Raw genomic sequence first — 24,274 nt, 5'->3', positions numbered from 1 at the left:
CGCTGCCTGAGTGTCCCGGGGGGGGGGACACACTGGACCGGGCACGACAGGGACGGTGTCCCCGCAGCACGCCGGGGGCTGACACCGGCCCCCGGCCCCCCGCCCCCCGCCTGCCTGGGGCTGGTGTTGCCTCAGCGGCCGCCGGCAGGGGGCGCGCTGGTTGGCCAGGGTAGGCTCCGCCCCCACCCCGGCAGGCCCCGCCCCCCTGCGGCGCCTATGGCGGGGCTGGCGCGCGTACTGGTGCACGTGCGGTGCGGCGGGGCGGGGGGACCCGCGCGCTTCGGGCAGGTACCGGGGGGGGGGGGCGGGCGCCATGGGGGCGTGGAGCGGGAGGGGGGAGGGGGGCGAGCAAAGCGTGCACAGGGCGGGGGGGGTGAGCGTGCCAGGGGCGCGCACAGCCGGGCGAGGGGTGCCTGCGTGCGCAAGGGGGTGGGGGAGCGTGAGCCTGCAGGGCCCTGCGTGGGGCAGGGAGGGGTGTGAGGGGAGTTGCCCCCCGGCGCGGTGCCGTGGCCGTCGTGGTGCCACAATGGTGGCCGTCACGGCGCCGTGGCGCCGTGGTGCTGTGGTGCCGTGGCAATGGCCGCGCCGCCACCGTGCCCCCGCCGGCGCTGCCCTCGCCGTCCCCTGCCCGCAGAGCGTCACCGGCGCCTTGTGCCCGGCACACGAGGACGCGGCCATGGTGAGCTGCGGCCTGGACCGCGGCCGCTTCCTCCTCTCGGACGTGGCCTTCCCCGGCTCCACCACCGCCCTCCTCAAGGTGGGTGGGGGCCGAGGGACCCCTGCGTCCCCCCCAAGCGCCACTCTCCCCCCCGCCGCCCTGTCCCCTCAGGTCACCTTCCCCACCCCCCCCCGCAGAGACCCTCCTTCTGCCCGGCCAAGCGCCTGGGGGAGCAGCCGGAGCTCGCCCTCCCCGCCGAGCTGCGGGGCCGGGGGGTGGCCGCAGGGGTGGCCGTGCTGCTGCAGACCAGCACCGGCCGCATCCTGCTCACCCGCCGCGCCGGCACCCTCAGCATCTTCCCCAACGTCTGGGTGCCACCCGGTGAGTCCGGTCGGGGTGGGGAGTGGAAATACAGGGTGCTGGTTATTTTGAGGTGCCCCTAACCCGCTGTCCCTCCTCCCAGGTGGGCACGTGGAGCCGGATGAAGAGGTGAGGGGACAACATGTGGACTATACGGTCTCCGCCTGGGAGAGGAGAGGGGCGGTGGGCGTTGGGGGTGCTGGTGCACCCTGACATGCCCCTCTGCCCCCTCCATTTTCTCCTTGGCCACAGCTGCTGGACGTGGGGCTGCGGGAGCTGGAGGAGGAGACAGGACTGCACCTGGAAGTGGGGACCTTCTCCTGGAGGATGCTTGGCCTCTGGGAGGTAACATCCTCCTCAGCTGGGGGAGGGTGGCCTCAGCACCACCAACGACCCCCATGGAGCTGAGCACCCCTGGGTGGGGGGACAGCACCCAGTTGACGCATCCCCCTACCCACTGACCACATCCCCTCCCATCCGCAAGTACACCCCACCCGTGTCCCCCCGCCAGTCCATCTACCCACCCATGCTGAGTCAGGGACTGCCGCGCCGTCACCACATCGTCACCTACCTGCTGCTCCTCTCCACTGAGTCCCATGAGCAGCTGGAGGTGAGCACCTGGACTAGGGCCATTGCGGTTTGTCCCTGGGCTGGGGGGGGTGGGGGGCAATTCCTCGCCTGAGCGCTGCCTCGGGATTCAGGCCAGGATGTGTCCCAGCGAGAGCGAGGTGAGCGCCTATGCCTGGCTGGAGCCCCCCGTCCTGGAGGCCATCGCAGCCACCGAGGACGGAGCGGAGAGTTTGGGAAATGGTCCCAGTGCGCTGCCAGCCACCATCGGGTGAGGACACGCCTGTATGCCTCAGGGTCAGGGACACTGGGGCAGTAAGAAACAGGGGTGCAGAGCCCCAGGACCCATGTTGCCTTGTCCCTAATGGCTTTCCCTCTCTCAGCATCACAGAGCTGAGCAATGGCTCCTCCAGCACCACCCAGCTGCCGACCTCAACCTTCCTGAACACAGCTCCAGCCGAAGGGGAGGACGTGGAACGGGTCAGCACCGGCACCAAATTCGCCCTCCAGCTCTGGCTGGAGTCCCTCAGGGAGCAGGGACGAGTCCAGCCCTAGGGCAGCATCACACTGCTCCTGCAGCCGCTGGCGAAGAGAATAAAGTTAGTGCCCACAGGGACCGGAGTCTGTGCTGGAGCGGGATGGGGATCTCAAGTGGCAGGGAAGCAAGGGGGGGAGTGTGACAGGCAGGTAGGGACCCTGCCTGCCACAGGAAGGGCAAGGAGAGGACAGCAGGGTGGCCCAGAGAGGTCATGGCTTAGTGGGGTGGCAGGATCAGCACCCATCAGCTAACCAAGACTGGGGTCCCCCAATAATGTGCGCAAGCTGGGCTGGGTGGGCTTCTGTTGGGTTAAGGTGGACCCTGCACCATACAGAAACTGCTCTGAGGGCTCATGCAGCTCAGGATCGAGCTGGGTACATGCCCCAGCACAGCTGCCAGCTGCTCCTGGTGTGTGTGACAGGGCTGGGTTTATAAAAGACATGTTGTCACCCTGGCGGTACCTGGAGCAGAGCTGCTGTGCTTGCTGGGGGACTGGGGTCCCACGCCGGGCACATCCCGTCACAGCTTGGCTGCAGGGAAAGCAGAGCAGAGTTAGGGTACATCGGTGAGCTAAGCCCATGGCGAGCCACCGGTACCTCAGTGCGATCTGGTTCAGAACAACTGCCCTCCAGCAGGGGATTTCAGGAATGCGGAAGTTCAGAAACTCCAAAAACCCATTCAGAGGGGCTTGGGAACACATGCAGGCGAGCCGGGGCCAAGAGCCCCGCACTCTTTTGTCCCCCGACTCCTGCTCTTCACACCAGAGCAGAAGCAGCAGCAGCAGTTTGGCTCCTGCTAAACCAGAGCAGCTCCACACGCCCAGTCACCATACAAATCAGCAGATCTTCAAGATTTAACGGCTTTATTGCATTGAAATATTTACCACGGTTACGATACAAAGAATAGGAAATCATCCAAGCAGAATACTGTGCGCTGCTCCCCCGTCCCGACCCACCAGCACGGACAATGCTTTGAATTTCAAGGAAGGAGCAGTTTAAAAAAAAAAAAACAAAAAAAAGTGCTAAAAAAATTGCTACATGTGATACCTCTCCACGCTCAGCCTCACTGTGAGCCACACCACCCATCTGCCTGTCGCTGCAGGAATTCGGAGATGAGCTTGGCAGCAGGCAGCAAGCCTGTTTGGACACTCACAAAGCAGCAGGTACATTGCTGTAGAGGTTACAAACTACAGAATACATTTAAATACATAAATAATTTGTGCAACGGGTGATGCGTCGTCCCTGGAGACGACACAACCTTCATTTAGTCCTCACGTAGATAGAGAGACAGGGAAGTCTTTGGAGTTTTATATGTACAAAAGCTGCAACTGAAAATATAGATCATCTATTTGTTCTCTGTACAGGTCTGCACTGGAAATATTTAAAAGGAGGAAAACAAATCTACATTTTTTTAAAAAAATACATCGTAATTACAACTGAGACAGTACTGTCACTAGAGGGACAGGCAGGAGGCAGCAGCGTGGTCAGGGCGCCTGTGCTGCCTCCCTCCTGGGTTGCTCACCTCACCCTGTCCTCATCCGAGGCAGCCCCGTTTGCATCTGCTCGCCCCACTCCCCGCCGTCTTCCATTAAAAACAAGGATTAATTTCCGGGGGGGGGCTTGGGAGGCAGCTGCAGCCAGCCCCAGCCTCACTTGTGAGGATCCACGGGGGGTTTGGGCGGGTGCAGGACTTGCTGCTTCTGGGCAGCGGGTGCTGCTCCCACAGCAGAGGGGCGGTTGAATTATCTTCCTCAGCTCTTTGATATCTGTAGCAGAATCCTACATTATATAAATGGTTTTAAAATACTTCTTTAAAGTCATGGGGTTTGGTTAACCCTCGGAAACAGGCCCTCCCCAGAACATCCCAACGGAGCACATGCATGCACTGATACAGCCGTGGGACGTATCCTTCCTAACAGAGGAGTACTGGAAACCACCAGCGCAAGGCCTGGGGGCGCTGGTTGCACTGCAGGGAGATGGCCTCAGTCGAGAGAGGACAGACACAACCGAAGGGTTCTTGGTCAGGTCCTTCCAGCCCCAGAGAGGGAAGCCAGTCCCTAAGGCAGCTACTGGAAACCTGCCCTTGTCTCCCATCCCCGGTAGAGGGAATAACAGCCATCAGCGTGGGCTTAGTCCAGGGAAATGATGTCTGGCCTGCAGCCCGGGAGCACCGCGTTGCTACTTATTGTCCCGTTGTGTCCGTGGCTCTCTCGCAGCGCGCTGGTGGAGACAATGCTGCTGATGCGGCCACCGGCAGGGCTGATGGCGCTGTGAGATCCTGCCATCACGGGGGCCAGGGGATTCATGTTTATGAAGTGGCTAGACGTGCCTCTGTACTGGAAGAAATGGCCGAGTGTGTCCTGCTCATCCAGGGAGGTGATCACGGAAGGGCTGTAATGCTGCCAAGCAAAGGAAAACCCCTGATCAGCTCACAGTACCCACAAAACCCCGGCCCCAGGCCCAGGCAGCCCTTCAGAGAGGGCACACGCCCACAGCGAGGACAGGTTGCACAGGGATCGCTCCCAGAGCTCCCCAGATCAATGTACCAGTTTACCAAGACTGGCCCTGAACCATTGACACCCGCTGCCTCCTGTCAGCACAACCCAGTGCAAGCGCAGGCTTCAGATGTGAGAATGGCAGAGAAAAGACACGCGGCAGCAGCAAGAAATAAAGCCCAGCACAGCGAAAGAAGATGGAGCCTACAGTGACCACCCTGAAAAGCCACACGTGCGTGGATCCATGCCCTACACCGAGCCACCTCTGCACAACACAGACAGGACAAATCAACTCTTGGCAACTGTCGCCAAATCCCACTGCTTTCTACCCTCACTCTCCAACGTCTGCATGGATTCAGCCCCAGAGAAGCAAAACACTTCCACCTCCGAGCCCTTGGCAATTCTGAATTTGCCCTAGTGAGGCAGACTCAAGAAAGCGGATACTGCGAAAGAGGAGAGGTGCTGGGCAGACACTAAGTGTCTCCCTGTGGTGTCAGGCGATGCCTGTGCAACCGCAAAGCTGGCACCCCCACCGCTGTCCTACAACAGTTCTCACAGAGGAAGAGGATGGAGGAGGAGGAAGGTTGGCTGAGCGAAGAGGGATGCGTTTGCCAGTCTGCAGATTTGGCGAGAAAAGAAAAACAAAAACGAAACAAAAAAACCCACCAAAACCCCAACTTACCTGATTTTCAGTTTGAAGGAAGGAAAACAAATCCAGACCTAGAAAAATAAAAAGGGGAAAAATAAATCTCTTGATGGTAAATAAACTTCTTGGCAAGAAGGGGAGCCAAACCATGCTAACGGAGAGTCAGAAGCAGATGGGTTCAGGCTGCTTCCAAGTACTAGATACCACAATATTGTCAGCTCCAACTCCATCACAAACTCCACAGCACAGGGCCAATTAAATTTCACTTCTCTAGAGCTGTCGCGGGGCCTGGCACCAAAACCAAGTTCCAGCAAAGCTCAGCAAATCACAAAGGGCTGGGTCAGCACAGCCCCGACCAGGCTGACAACACCACGACACTTTGAACCGCTCTGCTTCAGGGTCTTGACCAAACTCACTCCATCAGACAGCAACCGCACACGCATCAAATCGGGCACGAGGGACACGTGAACTGCACACAGGACAGAGAGTATTTTCAGGTCTCTACTGCTGACCTGATGGGTGGACTCAAGCCCATCGCTTCATCTCTCTGGATAGCAGCCTCCCTGCCTGTAAAACCAGGCTTTACACACAAGTGAGGCATAAATAACGCCTGTAAAGCACATGGGGATCCCCAGACCAGGCCGTTCCTGGGAATGGTTTATTATTCCCCTCTAAGCAGGAAGGGAGAGTTTACTCCTCAGTCATGGACATGAGCCCCTCTCTTTCCTTCTGCTGGGTTAGGACACACAACCTGTATCACACCCTGCCAGCCAGGAACAACAAGAGCCCACGAGAAGAAGTCACAGCCTCATTCCCTGGTGGCCCTGGGACACGCTAACCAGCCAAAACCTGGGTCGTTCCTACCTGTGATCTGTAATTAACAACCCGATTTCAAGTTCTTCTGCCAGTCAAGATCTCACCTGCAGGCCCCTAGAGAAATCTCTCCGGAGTCATGCCCCAGGAGGGAGGTACTCTAGTTTCCTTCTTCCTTCTTCTGTGTTGGGCCAGTGAACTCTGTCACTCAAAAATACTTGCTCTGTTCTGCAGTAGCTGCCAGGCCAAGAAAGACGAAGTGTGTGTGTGACCCAAAGGCCTCCATAGCTCAGTGGAATAGAAGGCCAGGGCACCAGCTGTTACAGCCAGCTGCTTAGTCTGGTAAACTGGTACAATTGTGTGTATTTGGTAAATGCTGCCAGAGGTCTTGGTTGTTACCTTGAAGCTCTGAGGGCACCTGGTAGGAAGGATGGTAGTCAGGAACGGGGAGGTTGGAGAGATAGTCGCTGCCAAGAGCTGCCATGGGAGGACTTCGAAGCACAGAAGACGGCTGGTGATCAATACTTAATACCCTGAAAGAGAATACAGACCCAGTGAACCTTAACAAAAGCAGAACGGCATGCTGAGGGCAAAATTCCTGTTGCTTATCGCCAAAATAAACCCCTGATGCTACCGCACCTACAACAAAAACAAGCCCTCCCTCCTCCCCCGTCCCGTGGTCAATGAGCTGTGTCACCTCACCCTGGCCAGATGTGGAAAGCAGCAGCAATGCTTCCCAGGGACAGAGCAGACTCGGATCCGGTTACTGCGACGGCATCAGCATTCAGGAAAGGAAGCAAGCAGAGAGCAGGAAGCAAAACAAGCCAAAGCCCAGCAAAACGGGGGGGGTCGGGTTCCTGCACTGCCTTACCCCTTGGGCCCGGCTGCTGTCGGAAGAGCCACACTGGAGACCGGGCACTGTTTCTTGGCAGGCGGCTCCTCCTCATCCGACGAGCTGTCCAGAGTGAGATCAATAACCTCCACTTTTTTTTTGCCCTCCGACGAGTTCTTGCCCTCAGAGCTCACAGTGTAAAGGGAGCTGGCTGCAGAGGAAAATCAGCCATCAGCTTCAGCTGCTGAAATGGAGACGAGCGAAACACCGCTGCCTCTACAAGCACGACAACCCTGCCATATACTCGGGACTTCGAAACAGCTTGTAGCAAATCCACACCCCATCCCAGAACAGAAGCATCATCCCCACACTAATGGCCAGGTCTCCATAGCCCACCTGGAATTAATGCTGCAGTTTCAAGAGGAACCTGCATTTTTCGTGCTTTTTGTAGCACTTACTCCACAGTGGTTTGCTAAATGCCTGTCATGCTCCTGGTATTTCAGTGTGATCCCAAATACCGGCTCCCAGATGGGATCTGAAACACTCCAAATGTTGCTTTGTAAATGTAAAAATTGTAAGTGTAAACATTGCTTTGGCAAAAAAAGACATCCAAAACCAGAATTGGTGACCAAAGCTCCCATACCCTCAGTCCCACTGAACGCAGACGTCTGGCACACCTCCTGGTTCTCCTTCTTCGGCTTCATGGGGCACCAGGAGCCATCCTCCATGAACTGTATCTCATCACAGTCTGTGCAGGAGTTCAGGATTTCCATGAACAACCTGCCGGGTGAAAGCACAAGCTGGGGAGAGCAAACGCTACAAGGACTCACACAAACACACGCACACGGACGGCAGAAATGACGCGGGACTGATGGTGCTCAGGAGATGGGTGAAAAGGGGTACGAAGAATTACTGTTCTAAAATCTGTGCCGTATCACCTGCCAGTTTAGTTTTACGATGGGCTGATGTACACAGGAGGGCTCTGTTCAAACCCCGGTAAGCAGGTTCCCTCATTACTGCCTCTGCAGAGACTGCCAGCAAGGAAGCCAAGATTTTGACAAAGGCTTCTTGTTCTTCGGGAGAAATCTCTCCAGATGGGCATCAAAGCAGTTTAGGGAATGAAAATCAGATTTTAAGTTATTCAAAGCTTTAACTTGTCTATATATGCTAGCATTAGAGGATAAGCCTTAAAAGAAAAACATTATCCAGGCTAAAGACTGTGTAAGAAGCCTGCTCAGCTCACCCGTCAATTATCAGGTTGTCGTACGGGGCTTTCTTATCACACACAGGACAAGTCCATGTGGGTTTCTTCTCATTCATTTGAAGGTAGAGTGCTGCATCGAAGCACTGGAGGTGGGTGCACGTGGTGGCTCGGCAGGGCACAATCAGCCTCATCTTACCCAGCTAGGGGACAAGAAAGAGGAAATTAAGCTGGTTTCGTACTAACCACCTCTCACAGCATGAAGTAAAGCCAGCAGTGTTATTCCCTGCTTATTCCCTTTTCTCCCCTGCCCAGCACTCTAGCATGTTTAACAAGAGGTTACACTAAATGTCAATGAAGAATTAACATGCGAGAGAAAACAAGCTTTCCTGAGGGTATTTTTGCGTTTTGTTTTGTTTTTAAGCTCACTTCCACCTCAAACACATGCTAATAGCAAAGGTGAAAGACAAGGATCAGGTCAACAGAAGACATTTTTTGGCTAGGCATTAGGCCAACAAACTTAGCAATTTTTTTATGCGTGAAAGAAAGCGGTTCTGCTTTTATTTAGGAGTCAAAGCTGACTTTTCAACAAAAGCAGGGCTGCAGCAGCATTAGCTCTCGTCTCACTCCAAAGCATTCCTACGCAACGGTAAGGTAAAGCGGGAAGCTGTTCACAAAGGCCTGTCCAAGAAAAATGAACAAAAATGTAGAAACCTACTGGACACATCAGGGAAACTCGTAAGCTCGTTGTAGCTATCTCACTGTCAGGATCAGCTGTTAGTTTTTCTTTGACTGAAAGAAGAGGAGGGGAAAAAAGGTCTCCTGTCAACATCCTCCTTTTACATGCATAAATACGTACAGACATGATTTCTAATTTGCACCATGACACTTATTATGCAAACTACAGGCAGGTAATGCTTACAGCAGCAGACACTATTACTACTACTAGGTTAACAGCTCCGGCAAGTCTCCTTAGCTGGACCAAAGAGACAGTCCCTACCTTAAAAGATTTTACACCCTTCCTGTAAAATGACAGCCCAGGGGAAACATTTGGTTGTAGGGCAACAGCGTACAATTTGAGCGCAAGCAGCAATGGCACCACTGCTGCTCACGGGATGTGTTTTAGAAGTATCACAACCGAGATGGGCAGCAATCTAAAGGACAGTTTGATTTAGAGCTTTGTTGAATGGTATCACTGAAAAATAATCCATTATCTTTACAGTCCTTACCTTCCCATCAGGTTCTCATCAACAGGACTCAGCAAGCATGGGCAGGTTTGCAAGAAGGGGTGCACACAAAGACCTGCAACTGCCCTTGCTTGCTAATTCAGACCTGCTCTGTCTGCCCAGACTTAGCACAGGATCAGATCAAGCGCAGTTACACCTTCACAAGGGGATACCTACTCAGGGCTCGCGAATGGTCTGGATTTCGGATGCCCTTGGCTCTTAGCTTCTGTAGCAGTGTTACTGATGTCAGCTGCTTCACCAGGTACACCGACAGAGAGTAGTTCTGTGGAAAAGAAGTTGACACTGCTCAGACCTAGAAAAAAAACACCAGAAAAGGAGAGGGCCCTCCGGGATCTGCACAGCTTGATGCTACTGCAAAAATGACCCGAAGCTGCAAACAACCAGTGGTTAAGGAACAGCAGCAAATGGAAAACGGCTTTCACCTCACTCACCCTGCCAAACTCTGAGGACCAGTTCACTACAATCGTGTTCGGGACAGTTGCCGAAAGTCGTGCCAATGGAGTTATATTGACGGGGCGGCTGGGTCGTTTTGGCTCTGCGCCATTTTTTGTGGGTGGGAGATAACCCTACAAAGAAAGAAAGATTATGTGATATAAAATTCTCTCCCAGGTATAAGGCCATGTACAAGAATCTACAAACCCAATTACTTCATGGCACATTGCACCTCCAGATATTTCATGTCATACCTTAGAGCTTGTATTAGAATTCCTCCACAAATTTCAAAGCAGTACATTATTATTCCTCAACGTCAAGAAATTAAGAATAAAGGTTCCCTTTAATATCCTTATGCTGACGAGCACACTAGAATCCCATCATGAGCTGAACCCCTCCACCAACACAGAACTGTCAGTCCAGGATGTGTTGGGCACAAATGACATTGAATTAAAAATCAAATCCCACCTAGATCAATGAGGCTGGGAAGCTAAAAAATTACATCCTGTGAGAAATGTCACGTTGATCTCATTTTTGCTTCATTATATCCACATTCCAACTGGATTAGAAACCCATCCCCATTACTCAGCCCAAGAGTGCCTTTTCTGTAATTCAGAGAGATTTACACCACCCTTTTTTCATCGCCCTCAGTTAGACTGGGAAGCTTGAGACTGATTCAGCAGCCACTCATCACGGTTTAAGCAGAAGTAAAACAAAAAAGTGTTCCCGTTGAGCTGCTGTGCTGCACACAGCCCGTACAAACAGCTTCTCAGCTGCAGATGACTCATCCAAATGAACGAAAGAAACCTTATCTGTGAGCAGAAGCTGGAGGGGACCCTTTAGCCATCTTGCATCTCATATGCACTTCCCTCTTTCTGCCCCATGAGGCTGGAAACGACCTCTCTCTATTTTTATTTTTTAAAGCAGGTTATTAATTTTCTCGGCCCAAACCAGAGAGAATATCTGAGGCAAAAAAATGCAAATCCCTAAAAATATTAAGGGAGCAGCTCAGGCAGGGCATTAGAGGCTGTTCTGCAGGTTTGATTGCAAAAGGTGCCAGCTATAATGGAGCTAAGCCAGCATGCGACAGTTGACAGGGAACTGGCCTAAGACTGTCAAACCTCTGATGCCTTTCCTAGCTGTGACACTGAATCACATCCCTTTTTGGACTGTAAACTGGGGCAAGCACTATTTCTTATTATGTTTTTACACATTACCCAGCACAAAGGACCCCAGCCTTGACTGGAACATCCAGGTCTTCCTGCAATGCAATAAACTAAAGGCAGTGCCATTATTCCGTTTATCTCAGATTTTACTCTGCATTTTTATTATCAAGTTTCTTGTCAAAAGAGGCATGCAAAAAAACCAGAGAGGGAATCTGCTGGTTTAAAAACCAAACAAACAAACAAAAAAATCAGGCCCAAAGTTTGCATATTCTTCTACTTAAAGACCACACTCCTTGAATCAAAGAGCAGCTTTCATCACCAATCCACAGCCCTTTAATATGAAATCAGTTTTGCGCTCTAACCACACCATTTCTTCAAGTCAGTCTTTAATTTCCAGAAAATACACTCCCACTGCACTCACTGGAAGCTGCAGCTGTGTAAAAGGGCAGACTTTAGTCTACAACATATTAAGAAGAAATAAGATTTACTCACAGGCAGGGGACAGAGTTTTCCATTGACCTTGACAAATAAGTTAGGAGGGAAGTAATCTTCTTGGGGACAGCTGGTTTCACACAAGCAAAACCTAAGAAGCAGGAAGGAGAAACTGGCAAGTGAGCGGTGACACTTGCAAAAAATGGCAGCCAAACTTCCCTTTAAAAAGGGAAAAACATTTTCCAAGCAGAACAGACCAATGGCTGGAAAACACTTAAGCAGATGAACAGCCCTACATGTGTTTCAAACCCTACGCGCAGCAAAAGCGATACAAGAAACAAGACAGAAAAATGCCAGCGACTTAAAACAACTGCGAACGTGCATGCTGTGAAGTGTGCAGGGACAGGGCTAATTTTTTTCAGCCCAGATGACAATTTAGGCTATCCAGAATCGATGTTTCGAAGGCAAAGTGTATTCCTCTGGCCTAACATCATTCCAAGAATGACACAAACCGAGCTCCGTGTTCAAGCAGTACAGACAGCTAACCCGGGTGCCATTTAGGATGAAGAAGGACTGCCATTCACTCTGGCCACCCTGATATAATTCCCACACCAGCAGCGTTGTATCAGATGGTTTAATCCAGGTTTGGGTGCAATTATGTGCAACTTCACCTATAGATTCTGCAGTGCTTCAAGATGCAAGGAACTACATCTGTTTAAGTTACCCAACACAAGCACCTGAGGAACTAAAAAGTTATATTTGACCCAAAGTGAATCTTGCAATAGGACAGACTGGTTACTGTTTGGAGTCTCTCAAACGTCATCCACCACCACTCGATATCCTACCATTGCCTCCCTCATCATAGAATCAGAGAGTCATTTAGGTTGGAAAAGACCTTTAAGATCATCAAGTCCAACCATCAGCACCAGCAACCCAGAATGGGCTCTGCTTCAAATCCTAATCCCATTTAATCAGATGGCCGTGTGCTCTATTTTCTCTCAAAGGAGGGTGCTCCACCAGAGACAACTCCCCATGCTGAAACCACAGTCCTGCTGCATAGTCATGAGTCAGACTGTGACCTCGGCCGGCTTTTTCTGAGCTGCAAGATCAAGCCCTGGCATGTCACGCCGACACAGAGCCACACCACCAATGTTCTCAAAAAATAAATCTGATCTTACTGTTCTTTAACCTCTCTCTGCTTGCCAAATGAAACAAAGAATAAAATTGAGAGTTAATCTTTTTCTTGCTTGGCAACATGAGAATACTGCATAGCATATCAGCAGGAGAGAAGAAATGGTCCCACCGTCATTTTTAACTCCTGCACTAAAGTTTGCTGAATAAAGGTTCACTTCTTCAGGTGAAGGGATGCACTCTGGACACCCAGGAGACTCCTGAAAGTTTGGTAAACTCTGTTTCATCTCCAATATCCAAAACATAGTAAGAGACATATATATACACTGAAACCGGTCCTTCAAAAACACACATGGTCTTTTTCTGCACTACAGAAGAGACATTTCCAAGCATCCACCTCCTGATGCATTTCAGGGAACAGGATGCCCGTATGCTTCGCTCTACCAGCTCTGCGCGCAAGAGCGGAACAGATGGACACAGCAGGAAAACTGTGACTGTAAAGCCCCATATCATAAAGACACTGTCACAGAATCATAATTAATATGGAATGCCCTCCTGAAAACCAAAAGGCTCTCTTTTGAATTAAATTAAAGACTTCAATTTCAAATAACCGCTTTTCTTCAGACTTCCAGATATCACAACTAAAGCCCTAAACTCCTCATCACTTTTTTCTGAGAGTACAGTGGTAATACTCTGTCTCTTTGCCAAGTTCAAACCCCTGATAATAAAATGTAATGTTTTTTAACCCTGCCAAGGGTTGAATGTTGGGCAGGAACCTCCTCAGTTCCTGTTCAGTGCCGCAAGACAGCGTGGGTAGGCACTTAAATAACCACCCTGGTGCTGACTGCAAAAATCAGAGGGTAATCCGTGAGGCACTTTCAAGTTATTTTTCTACTCACGCTCTCCAACATGTCTTGCATTTTCCTGAGTAATAACTAGGTGGATATCAAAAAACATTCAAATTTTAAGGTAATGTAGTTTTTGCCTTTTATTCTGCCTTTTGCAATGAATCTGCAATAAGGCAAATAATTAAAATGGAGAAGAGAAAGAAATGCGTTCTATATAAGTGCGCAAAGCTCTGAAAAAGATTAGATTTTACTACACTTAAAGTTGAAAAAACTCATGCGCGAGGCCATGTCACCTGTGCCAGCAAAGTGCCACCCAGAGAGAGAAGACAACAGGAACACTCGCTCAGCCTCGCTGAGTTCAGAAAGACCCTCTTAGTTTGGTGTTTCACACATAGAAGCTCCCATATAGAAACCTCATATTGGTTTCTATATGGGAGTGAACAGAAAACCTGAGTTCAGAACACGGCACCAAACGTTTAAAATTTCCTCTGAGCAAACTGACACACAATTGCAAACAAAATCAAGTGCTACAAGCACGATTCAGCAAAATCAAGGACAAATTAATACCGGTGCACTAGCTCAGGGAACAGGACTTAATGCATTCATCAAAAAGACATTATCTTACCTTAATTGCACCTGTATAGTGTAATCACATTTGGCACCTGGTAAGATATCTCTGCAACAGAAAAGTTCTTAAGACTGTCAGCAGCACTTAACAGAGAATTACAACTACAACAGCCTAAAATTTTATTAAGTTATATTAATACTGATACATGCTAATTGTACTATGAATAAAATCAGTGCAGCTGAATTGTAAAAACAAGTAATACCTGTCTGAACTAGCAGGCATAGTCCAAACAAGGACATAAAGCAAAAGCCCATCGAACAGAAGAGAGAGTGGTGGGAAAAGCAGAAAATCAACCTCAAAGGTTCTTCCTACTGCTGAGTTTTAAGAATATAATGCCAACTACAGGCTTGCCAGTGCAAACAAATGATCATGTTTTTAAGCACAGGTGGAGGGTAGTCCTAAATTTTGGGATTAACTAGCAAGTTTTTACCCTAATTACCACATTGGCTTTCTTCCATACAAGAATTCCACTCTGCAACCTTTGAGGCAGGTCCTCAACAGCTGTAAGCAGCACAGCACCACTGACATCAAGGAACTCCCCTTTCCACACCCAGCTTGGCATTTTATTCTCCCATACTGCACTGGAGCACAGAAACGTGAATTGTTTAAGATTCAGCGCTTCCTCCTACTCTGACTGTCCCTGACCTCCTCATCTGCCAGGCTCAGCTCATCCAAACTCTGCCCATTTTTCCTCCTGACTCCACTCCCCTTTCTGCCGGGGAAGAACATGCAGCCACAGCAGGGAAGCATCCAGAGACACCATTTCACTTACCGGGAGGTGAGGATCTGTTGAACTTGCTGGGGGGTTAGAGCAAAGGTAAAGTGAGCTTCTTCAAACCGTTGACTGTTTGTTGAGGCTGAAAAAGAGAATTTAAGACAAATTACATCATCATTAAGTCAACCTTACCCCTGCAGGCGCCAAGGCTTGTCATAAACACAGGACAGCATCCACTAAAAGCAGAACACAATCTGTCATCAAAATGAACTGCAGTTCCCATGCAGGGGCCCTCCAAGTCCTTGACCATGTAACCAAGCGTCAGGTCTGTCTTTCAAGGTAGACATTCAGTTTCCATCATTTTATTTACAAGGAAAACTGAGGCCTGGAAAGTAAGGTGGCTTGCACAGATAGCAAATGGTGAGGAAATCGGGAAAACCGCCCGCTCACTCTCCTGGGTCTGCAACAGCCTCCCGAGTCCATGAAGAGCTGCACAGCGCTTCCCAGGGATCAGCAGACAGGTTGGGAAGAGTGAGATCAAATGTGGAGCAAAAGGAATGCCAGAGGTCATCCATTGCCTTAGAAATTATAATAATTACTGTGATTATGGAGTAAGCACAGTTGCCGAACAATAATCAGGCATTGCCATTTTCTCCTCGAGCACATGGTCAGAGTCATGGCAAATTTCCAGAAAACCAGCCATGCCCTTGATTAAAATAAACAGACACGGAGAAACCCACATAACGGGAGAATCAAGAATTTTATGCGAGGGTTAGTGATGAGCACAGTAAAAACATTCTTTGCAAAATACATGTAAAAATAAACCAGGATTTCCCCCTCTCTTACCCTGACCTTAACCAAGTTACTACTTCTTTTATGCCTGAGCTTCTCCCTCAGTAAAACTGGCAGGTGTCTGCCTCCCTCACAACCACCATGAACTATTTTATTAACATTTGCAGAGTATCAGTATCCTAGAACGAAGACCACTGACATTGTAAGCCAATGTAATTTGCAAAGAGCCAATTTGGCCTCTTCTGCACTCGTTTTTACACCCATCAGGAGAAGTCTTGAGCAACAACAGCTCCCACCGGTGCTCTCTGGGACATGGAGCATCCCTGGGTCAGGAGACAACGAAGCTGAGGACTTTATCACAGTGGCATGTGTTAGTGTAAATCTCATATTTTGATCTTTTATTTATTTCAATGAGTTCGGTAACACTTGTGATGAGCTGACCACAGCGTGACCATCCACAGCGACTATGGATCCACAGAGGAGAAGGTTAGCTTCATCCTCTGTGCCACCTGCCTTCGGAGAGGGACACCCTTACGCTGGCCTCCCCAAAAAGCACATTCAAGCACAGATTCCTCAGTGGGGCGAGGGGTTTTGCTTCTCCAGCCTCCTGCAGCTCAGGAATGTGAGGAATGAGAGGCCCTGAGTTTCCTGGCAGATGACCTGCCAGATCTTCCCCAGGACCTGCAGTAGTGGCGACGGGCTGGCAGACAGGACTGGAGACATTCAGAGGAATTTTGACCATCTTAGGACTTTCTGCCTAAGCCTTTCACTCCTCAATGACAAAATCGGATCCTGATTCTGTTCCAAACAGTGCCAGGCTAAGCTGCTCAAAATTTGCAGCTTTCTCTGTTCTCTGCTGCCTCCATTTATAACTGATAACCAACCTCTACCTAACAAGCAATTTATAACCAGTGTTATTGCTCAGCTGACAGCCTTCATCCAACCCAGAGAGAAACACTGACCTCTCCGAGATTCAGACATCTCCAAGATTCACAGTAACACAGCTAGAGGTTTCATATAGGATGGGGAGTGGGAAAGCCAAAGCCTAGATATTCCTCACTTGCAGCAAACAAAGCACAGACAGTCCAGGAGGCTTTATCATTAACCCCCGTGACACTGTCTCCACCCATCACCACCTTCTCCATCCTGTTTTCATTTTTCTTTCCCACATATTGCTTATTTCTGACATTTTTCTGATACCACAACCTTCATATCTGGACACTTATAATAAAATTGCCCCAAGTAACTAAAATAAATGAATGGAAGGGGACATTTACACAGCTAAAGGGAGAAGAAAGACACAAACCACCAGAAGGCAAAAATAAAAGTCCATGATCCCCTAGGAATTACATAAAAACTCTTTCAAGTTCAAGCACCAACACATAAGGAAGGGAGTTTTATCAAGGGAGAGAAAAAAAAAAATAATCATTTCTTTTGCAAGGCATGTATCCCATTTCAGGGAAGAAGCTTAACCACGGGTTTTCTGAGAGATTGAACAAAGCCAAACCTAAGAAAAGGCAATTTTTAGCAAAACAGTAACAAAACCAAATCCCCCCCCAAAAAAGCACATGGGTTTTGGTTGGAGTACAGACACACTTCACTTTAGCAAACATTACTATGTTTATATGAAAGGAAAACCACCCTGAATCCAAGCAAAAAACATTTAAAAGGCATAAGATGGGTGGATCTAGTTCGAAGAGGCCAGAAGGGCTCAATCTAAAGTAAAAATACAACTTATTCTAAAAACCAGAAGAAATCTCCCTTCTTCATGGGCCCAAATCACCCCAAGTGCAGCAGTGCTTCCAAAACCACCAGCAATTACTGGGCTAACTCTGTACCATACTTCTCCCCACCAGCATTTTAAAGATTACAGCAAACATACAACTTTTCTGGAATTAAGCAAAACCCAACATTTTCTCTTCCCTATTTTAAAAATGAGGAAGCATCGGAGTGCTCGGCCTCCACATCATGTCGAAAAACAAGCAGCTTTGCCCTTTTGCCATACCCCATTTCAGCTCTTATTTAAGATCCCCGTTTGCTTCCTGCCTGACGTCAAGTTTTCTCATCACAACAGAGCCGACCTCTTCTCATCTTTGCAACCTTCAAGCTGGATCATTATGCATAAAACAGCTCATTAATTTTAGATATTGGAAGATTTTAGGACTACATGTTTGTTACCAATTAAAGCAGAATTAAGACTTAAAGGTGGCGGAGGATTTTGCTGGAAGTTGTAACACCAGTTGTTTGCAAAAATAACAAACCACTTTTTATAATTAACTCTCCTAGCATTCACTGATTTGTTCAGAAAGGGAGCCCATGCCAATTTATCCTTGTTTTTATTCTCTTGGGATTAGGACCCAAATGCTGACATACCACAGACCAGAGAAAGCTTCACAATTCAGAACGCAAAGAAAACCCCAGGCTCTATCAAGTGAAAACAGTAAATAATCCAAAACTTACATATACTTATAAAATATACACTTAACAGAAAAGGTGTCAGCTGGGAGAGAAATAGCCTTTTTCACGCAAATAAATTTGGAACAAGACTGACAAGCAACTAAAAGCTTCCACTTCTGGCAGCCCAGAGTTGGAAATTATCAGTTCAAATGATTCGAGGGCTGGAACACCTCTGCTACGAGGACAGGCTGAGAGAGCTGGGGTTGTTCAGCCTGGAGAAGAGAAGGCTCCAGGGAGACCTCACTGTGGCCTTTCAATAGTTATAAGAAAGATGGGGACAGACTTTTTAGTAGGGCCTGTAGCGACAGGACAAGGGGCGATGGTTTTAAACTAAAAGAGGAGAGATTCAGACCAGATGTCAGGAAGAAATGTTTTATGCTGGGGGTGGTGAGGCACTGGCCCAGGTTGCCCAGAGAGGTGGTCGATGCCCCATCACTGCAGACATTCAAGGTTGGGTTGGACAGGGCTCTGAGCAACCTGATTGAGTGGGAGATGTCCCCACTCAAGCAGGGGGGTCAGACTAGGTGACCTTTTAAAGGTCTCTTCCAACCCAAACCATTCCATGAGTCTATGAAATCCCACTTTCACATGGATATCAGCCTTTTGAATCCACTCACACCACTCCTTGTTGAAAGGTCTCTAGCTCAAATCCTTCTATCTGAGCGAACAAAAGGAGCCTCCAAAGAACAAGAGGACTGAGCATTTTTGAACGTACCTAACGTGGTGGGTTTTATCAACTCATCATAAACATCGTAGAAGGGCAGCCTCTTCATCTTGACATCCGGATGGACAGGATGGATGGGTGGCGATAGGTGCTGTACATCTGTCTCGTGCTTGGGTCCCAGCACAGGCACTGGCGGCAGCAGAGCCGCCGGCACGGCAGCAGCAGCAGAGCTGTGGTCATAGGGCAGGTGACACACGGTGCCCTGTGTCAGCGCGGTGGCCGAAGGCAGTTGCCCTGCCTGAATGTGGAGCATTGACAAGTCCGAAGGGGTTAAGATCTTTCTCGGGAACCTCCGCCGGTACAGTTCTTTAATTTTCATCTGGACAGCAGGGCTGCAGCCAGATTTCAGCAGCTGTAAGGCCTTTGTGAGAAGTTCGTGCTTCCTTCCACTTTTGTTCCTTCCAGCAAAGCCCAAGAGAACTTGTAATTCTGATACCCTAAAGCTCATAACCATATGCTGCAAGAAAATAAAACAACCACCATTACAATCGCTGTGTGACAGACACAATCAAAAAACAAGCCATGGGTTCATTAAGGAAGACGGTGGAGGCCTTAAAAGAGACACTGTCAAGTTTGAAGTTCCCATTGTCATCAATAACTCGTTAGTAGCAGAACTGTAAATATTTAGATTTGGTTTTTAGATACTTTGCTTGGATCTGGAAATGCAAAAGGTAGCATTCACTTCCTGATTCAATGGAGCCCTGAGCAGTTCCTGACACCCAAATGGTTGTTAAATCACCTTCTCTTCAAATAAATGCTGACAATTTCTTGTAGGGTCAACCTTGCATTTAAACTAAAGCTTTTGTACCTCTCTGGGTTTAAAGCTCTCGCTTTAAGTCTCCTTCAGGCTGGCTTAGAAAAGCCAAGCCCTAGTGTGACTGCAGAGGTTTTCAGCCATTGCTTTTATTCTTTTATTTCTAAAATATACTTTGGGAATGCCCAGTTTTGGCCCGATGTTCCTCTAAAGAGACACATCAGACATCGAATCCAAAACCAGACATCAGCCATTAATGAGAAAGGCTGCAATTAAGCAAGAACATGCATCAGGCGCCACCTCTATACCTTGGCTGGCATCATTTATCAACCTGCCTCACTGACAGGAGTCTCCCCAACAGCAACCTCCAGATTTTCACCATGAGTCCAACAAGCCTGACAGGGTTAAGTTGAAAGATGCCCGAAGCAGAGAAAATAGAGAATTATTCCCATTTCACAGAAGGAAAAATAAAAAGGGTCTCAGAGACCTCTGCACAGTCACACCAGGCAAGAGACCTAGAAACTCAGCTCAATCCTGCAGTCGTTCACAAAATCATCCTTCTCCTGAACTCGTAATATGATTTTGGAGTAACTTGTTTAAGCAGAAACACCCATGGGATGACAAAGAGTGCTGTGGAAGCACATATATACTTCTATGTGTATATATATACACACAAATTATAGCACAATCTTTTCTTTCATGCAAGTAAAAGAGAGTTAAACCTGGGATAGGAGCAACTCCCAACACTCTCCCTTTTAAATAAGAAAAGGCACACAGAGTTTCACCACCACTCTGCATCTAGAAAGACGTTTCCCTTTAGGCTCCCAAAATGCAACTGATTCAACAGTAGTAGAATTGTTCTCAAATTAGTTATAACTTCGTGGGATTTAAATCCACGATTTCGGTTCCATGGAGGGGCTTCATCCGGCTGCAGTGGAGTACTGGTGGGGTAGAGGGGAAAGGTTGGCTTCTGTGAGTTCAGAAATGCCAAAAAACTGCAACCCCTTTGATAAAAGAAATGCAAAATAAAAGCTGAAACCTCGTCAGTTTAACAGGAGGCGTATTTTGCATTTGGATTGATTCTCAAACCCATCAGAGCTAATTTTCCTTCAAGAAGAGCTGATGGGAACATCTCGACTTTACATCTTACAGACCAAGTTTTCTAGAGTCACTTATAAATACTGAATTAAGAGGCACGCCTCCATAATCTACAGGTCAAGCTTATTAGATAGTTAATTGATTCTGGTCTATGTGCCAAGGGGTTTTAAGGCAGTGTAATTCGCTGTATGAGGATTTTGTTACCCACGCGACGAAAACACAGCATCTCAGGAGGACAACGTGACAGATGTTCCACTTCCCAGTGGGGAAAAAAACAGGGAAGTATTTTGTAAAGCTATCAAAGCCAGCTCTGTCATTACAAAAAGTGCCATGTGGTCCCCAATACAGAACAGACAGTGTCAGATTAACGTTTCATGTAGAAAAAAGCACATCAAACCCTGTAGGTTGCGTGGGATTTGCTTATTACCTTTGCTGGGCGTTCAAGAGACAAATGATTAACTTCCCCCCCCCCCCCCTTTTTGGAGCCAGGAGAATTTGTTAGAAGCAGGAAACCTCTGTCCTTTAAGAGGAAAAAGCTCAATTTGGGGTCTCTCAACTTTGATAGTGCCTGTTTTAAATACCTCTCGGAAAAGACACATTAGGGATGCACATTTATCAAATATTCCTCTTACGAACTCCCTCCCCTTTTGCAACAATCATTGTAAAAGAACCGACCTCTTCCCACACCTATTCCTCCTAAAAATCCTCCAGAGTCCTTCAACCGGCAGGAGATTAGTGTAGCATGGCTCACCAGCACGAGATTCACATTTATTATTAAAAAACACTCACATTCGTGACATAGGATGGCTGTGTCACCACCGCTGCAGCAGCTGTGGACTCTTATCTACCCCTGAAGCCTCTCCGATTCCCGCTCAGAGCAGCGGAAAAAAACTCTCTTTGTTGCCGTAAGAGTTGGCAATCGAGAGCTCTCAGAGGGCACCTGAGGCTTGGGTAGCGGCTGGACCTGCAGCAGACTCAAGTCTGATCGTGCTGCTGTTGAACAAGGCACATCCACAAACTTCTTCTCTGTCCAGGGGAGTCACCGTTCGGTCTTTTAAATAAAGGAAAGTGTCTTAAGCCAACTACGGGCTTTATAAGGAGAAATCATTTCATTTTCAACTGGCTCGTCTTGCTTTTACAATGAGACACAGATGGTAAAAAGCTTAAACAAACTCCTGGCGAGGAAACCAGAAAGGGGGTTAGGGGAGATGGACAAGGGAAAGGGAGCAGAAATTCAAAAGTAAACTGGAGAAGCCTCAAAGGGCTGGTGCCCAGGGGCAGGGGCCAAACCCCAGAGATGTAAACCTGTGCACTAAGCTACACCTAGTCTTAAACGACAATTCCTCTGCAGGGATTTATCCACAGAGGGAGCGGAGCATAAAACATTACAGACACTTTGCCCTGGGTCACGCTCAGCTTTACTGTTTGCTAAACTATGTCCCCAAATTGCAGGATTACGGACACAGTTGCTGGAGCTCAACTTCTGCGCAGTCCCAAGTCACCCAATTACAATTATCGGAACCAACTTCTCTGCTAATACTGTTAACGTTTTGCCACTTGATAGGGCTCCTGTTGTAGTCAGGCTTAAGTTTTAGGGGAGGGAGAAAGATCACACCATAAAGCTGTATCAAAATTTGGACAGAGCACTGCTAGAAAGATTACAGATAAATATTACTCCGGAGAATTATGTTCTTGCTATGGCTGGCTGCCAAAAAGGTGCCAGTTCCCAAATGTCTTACTGTTCCCAGCACGGGGAAGGGGGCAGGACTCCTAGGCCACTTCAGCCAGCTAAGACCTATATTCCAGCCTGCGGGGGAAAAAATATTAAACCACCAACAAGGAGAGAAAAAAAAAAAAAAAAAAAAATCAGCTTTGGAATTAGTTACCAGGGGCAATTTCATATTCCACAGTCTGGTGGGCAAAGGTGGTGACACACTCTGACTCCTAAAAAAACGAGAAGAAGAGAGTGGAGGGAGATGAAACCCCATCCAGCTGTGAGCACTGGTGCAGCACTACCATGTTACACATTCTCTGCTCCCTCCTCCCATACTGCACCCCAAACCTGCCTCCGCATCATCCCCTCTCCAGCCTGCAGTCCTTTTCTGCTCCCCTACCTTCCCCCTAGCATGCTTCAAGGCTCTGAACGACTCTGGCTCTTGGCTCTCCCATCCTTTGGGTTTCTACCTCTCTCTCCACAGCTCTGCACTTCCAAAGCTCCCCAAGGTCTTTCAGACCCTATTCTCATAGACAAGCCCACCAGGCTCGCTACCATACTCACCAGCTTCACCCGTGCACTCAGTGCACAAAGGTTCCGACCCCGGCACCCTCACTACGGCCCCTTTGCCCTGGTGGTCCCTGTACCTTTCCCCCATGGCTCTGCCCCCAAGTCAGGATCCCCTGGCTCACCTCAGCTCCCCTGTGCACTCCAACCCCAGAATCCCCATCCCTCCTCACCTCTGCACCCCACATCGGCTGTCCCCACAGCCCCACACCTCGCTCCCCCCACCCCACAGCCCCCCAGCTGGCTCCCACCCCTCTTCGTCCACCACTGCCCCACACCCCAGTACAGCCCTAACCCCTGTCTCTGCCACCCCACAGCCCCCTGTCCCACAGCCCGACACGGCCACCCCATCTGTCTGCAAAACATCCCCAGCCCCACACACCTCCTTGGGCCCACTGCAGAGTCCCCCAGCCCCACACATCCCCCTGGCACCATGCATCCTCTCAGTCCCCCAAATCCCTTCAGCCCCAGGCTGCCTGATCCCCAGCCCCAGACATCCCCTCAGCCCCACACTGCTTGGCCCCATCCCCACAGACCCCTCAACCCCACGCTGCCTCACTCCATCCCCACAGACGCCCTCAGCCTCACAATACCTCACTCCATCCATCCCCACAGACCCCCTCAGCCCCACACCACCTCACTCCATCCAGCCCCACAGACCCCCTCAGCCCCACACTGCCTCACTCCAGCCCCACAGACCGCCTCGGCCCCACACTGCCTCACTCCATCCCCACACCCCCCTCAGCCCCCGCCCCAGCCCCGCACTGCCGGGTCCCATGTCCCCGGTCCCCGGCGCCGCTCGGCTCCCGCCCGCCCCGCCGCACCTTCAGCTCCGCCGCCTCCGCCATCTTGGGACATGGCAGCCGCCGCACAGGGACCGAGGCAAACTCCGCGCCCCGCCGCGGCCGCACGGCGCAGGGGACGGGGAGAGGGAGCGGGGGCGGGGCGTAGGCAGGGAGCGTCGCGCAACTCCGCGCCAGCCGCGCAGCCGCAGCGCCACGCCCACTTTTCCTTCGCCACGCCCACTCCGCCTCGCCCTGCCCCGCCCCCGGGACGGGATGGGAGGGGCCTGCGCCGAGGGGTAACGGGTCCTGTATGGACTGGGGGGGGACTGGTCCAGAATGGGACTGGTGCTATATGGGTCTGGTCCAGTATGGGACTGGTCCAATACGGGGCCGGTGGTATATGGGACTGGTGCTACATGGTACTTGTCCAGTATGGGGCTGGTGCTATATGGGACTGGTCCAGTATGCAGCCGGTCCAGTATGGGGCCAGTGCTATATGGGACTGGTGCTACATGGTACCTGTCCAGTATGGGACTGGTGCTGTATGGGGCTGGTGCTGTATAGGACGGGTCCAGTATGGGACTGGTGCTGTACAGCCCTGGCCCGCAGTCTGTCCAGCACCACTCCCTAGTCCTGGCCTGGAACGCGGGGACTGACCGGGCCTGTGAGCCCTTC

At 49.8% G+C, this 24,274-nt stretch overlaps 2 protein-coding genes across 16 annotated transcripts; one reads left to right on the top strand and one right to left on the bottom strand.

The window, feature by feature from the left end:
* The first annotated feature begins 100 nt into the window (after nucleotides 1-100).
* On the top strand, nucleotides 101-3,483 carry NUDT17 (nudix hydrolase 17). Of its 9 annotated transcripts, none has more exons than XM_069794223.1 (8): nucleotides 101-288; nucleotides 635-757; nucleotides 856-1,039; nucleotides 1,122-1,147; nucleotides 1,271-1,363; nucleotides 1,530-1,628; nucleotides 1,720-1,856; nucleotides 1,969-2,201. In XM_069794223.1, exons 1-8 carry the CDS (start codon nucleotides 217-219, stop codon nucleotides 2,138-2,140), a joined length of 906 nt encoding a protein of 301 aa, XP_069650324.1. In that variant the 5' UTR covers nucleotides 101-216; the 3' UTR covers nucleotides 2,141-2,201. The 9 variants fall into 9 exon arrangements, with proteins under 9 accessions (XP_069650324.1, XP_069650322.1, XP_069650323.1 ...); XM_069794221.1 differs by having other exon boundaries at nucleotides 1,122-1,174; XM_069794222.1 differs by lacking the exon at nucleotides 1,720-1,856 and having other exon boundaries at nucleotides 1,122-1,174; nucleotides 1,969-3,483.
* PIAS3 (protein inhibitor of activated STAT 3) lies at nucleotides 2,969-24,253 on the bottom strand. Of its 7 annotated transcripts, XM_069794215.1 has the most exons (16): nucleotides 23,639-24,237; nucleotides 22,420-22,477; nucleotides 21,323-21,584; nucleotides 18,673-19,138; nucleotides 14,766-14,850; nucleotides 13,991-14,041; nucleotides 11,447-11,537; nucleotides 9,788-9,922; nucleotides 9,513-9,618; nucleotides 8,828-8,901; nucleotides 8,152-8,312; nucleotides 7,552-7,688; nucleotides 6,948-7,119; nucleotides 6,476-6,609; nucleotides 5,300-5,337; nucleotides 2,969-4,521 (listed from the first exon to the last, which is right to left on the bottom strand). In XM_069794215.1, exons 4-16 carry the CDS (start codon nucleotides 19,133-19,135, stop codon nucleotides 4,252-4,254), a joined length of 1,917 nt encoding a protein of 638 aa, XP_069650316.1. In that variant the 5' UTR covers nucleotides 19,136-19,138; nucleotides 21,323-21,584; nucleotides 22,420-22,477; nucleotides 23,639-24,237; the 3' UTR covers nucleotides 2,969-4,251. The 7 variants fall into 7 exon arrangements, 6 of the variants coding, with proteins under 6 accessions (XP_069650316.1, XP_069650315.1, XP_069650314.1 ...); XM_069794214.1 differs by lacking the exon at nucleotides 21,323-21,584; XR_011326580.1 differs by lacking the exons at nucleotides 21,323-21,584; nucleotides 22,420-22,477 and adding an exon at nucleotides 6,184-6,313 and having other exon boundaries at nucleotides 4,421-4,521; nucleotides 23,639-24,242.
* Between the last annotated feature and the right edge of the window lie 21 nt (nucleotides 24,254-24,274).

Source organism: Haliaeetus albicilla, chromosome 10 (genome assembly GCF_947461875.1).
Source record: "Haliaeetus albicilla chromosome 10, bHalAlb1.1, whole genome shotgun sequence".
Taxonomy (NCBI): Eukaryota; Metazoa; Chordata; class Aves; order Accipitriformes; family Accipitridae; genus Haliaeetus; species Haliaeetus albicilla.
This window is presented reverse-complemented; position numbering and strand designations above follow the sequence as displayed.

Coding starts and splice junctions, on each gene's coding strand:
- PIAS3 (XM_069794213.1), bottom strand. CDS start 23,662: ATGGCGGAGGCGGCGGAGCTGAAG. Junction 9,619..9,787: donor GGTCCTCAGAGTTTGGCAGG/GTGAGTGAGGTG, acceptor TCTTTTCCACAG/AACTACTCTCTGTCGGTGTA. Junction 6,610..6,947: donor ACAGCAGCCGGGCCCAAGGG/GTAAGGCAGTGC, acceptor ATTCTCTTTCAG/GGTATTAAGTATTGATCACC.
- NUDT17 (XM_069794221.1), top strand. CDS start 217: ATGGCGGGGCTGGCGCGCGTACTGGTGCACGTGCGGTGCGGCGGGGCG. Junction 1,040..1,121: donor CAACGTCTGGGTGCCACCCG/GTGAGTCCGGTC, acceptor CCCTCCTCCCAG/GTGGGCACGTGGAGCCGGAT. Junction 1,857..1,968: donor GCGCTGCCAGCCACCATCGG/GTGAGGACACGC, acceptor TCCCTCTCTCAG/CATCACAGAGCTGAGCAATG.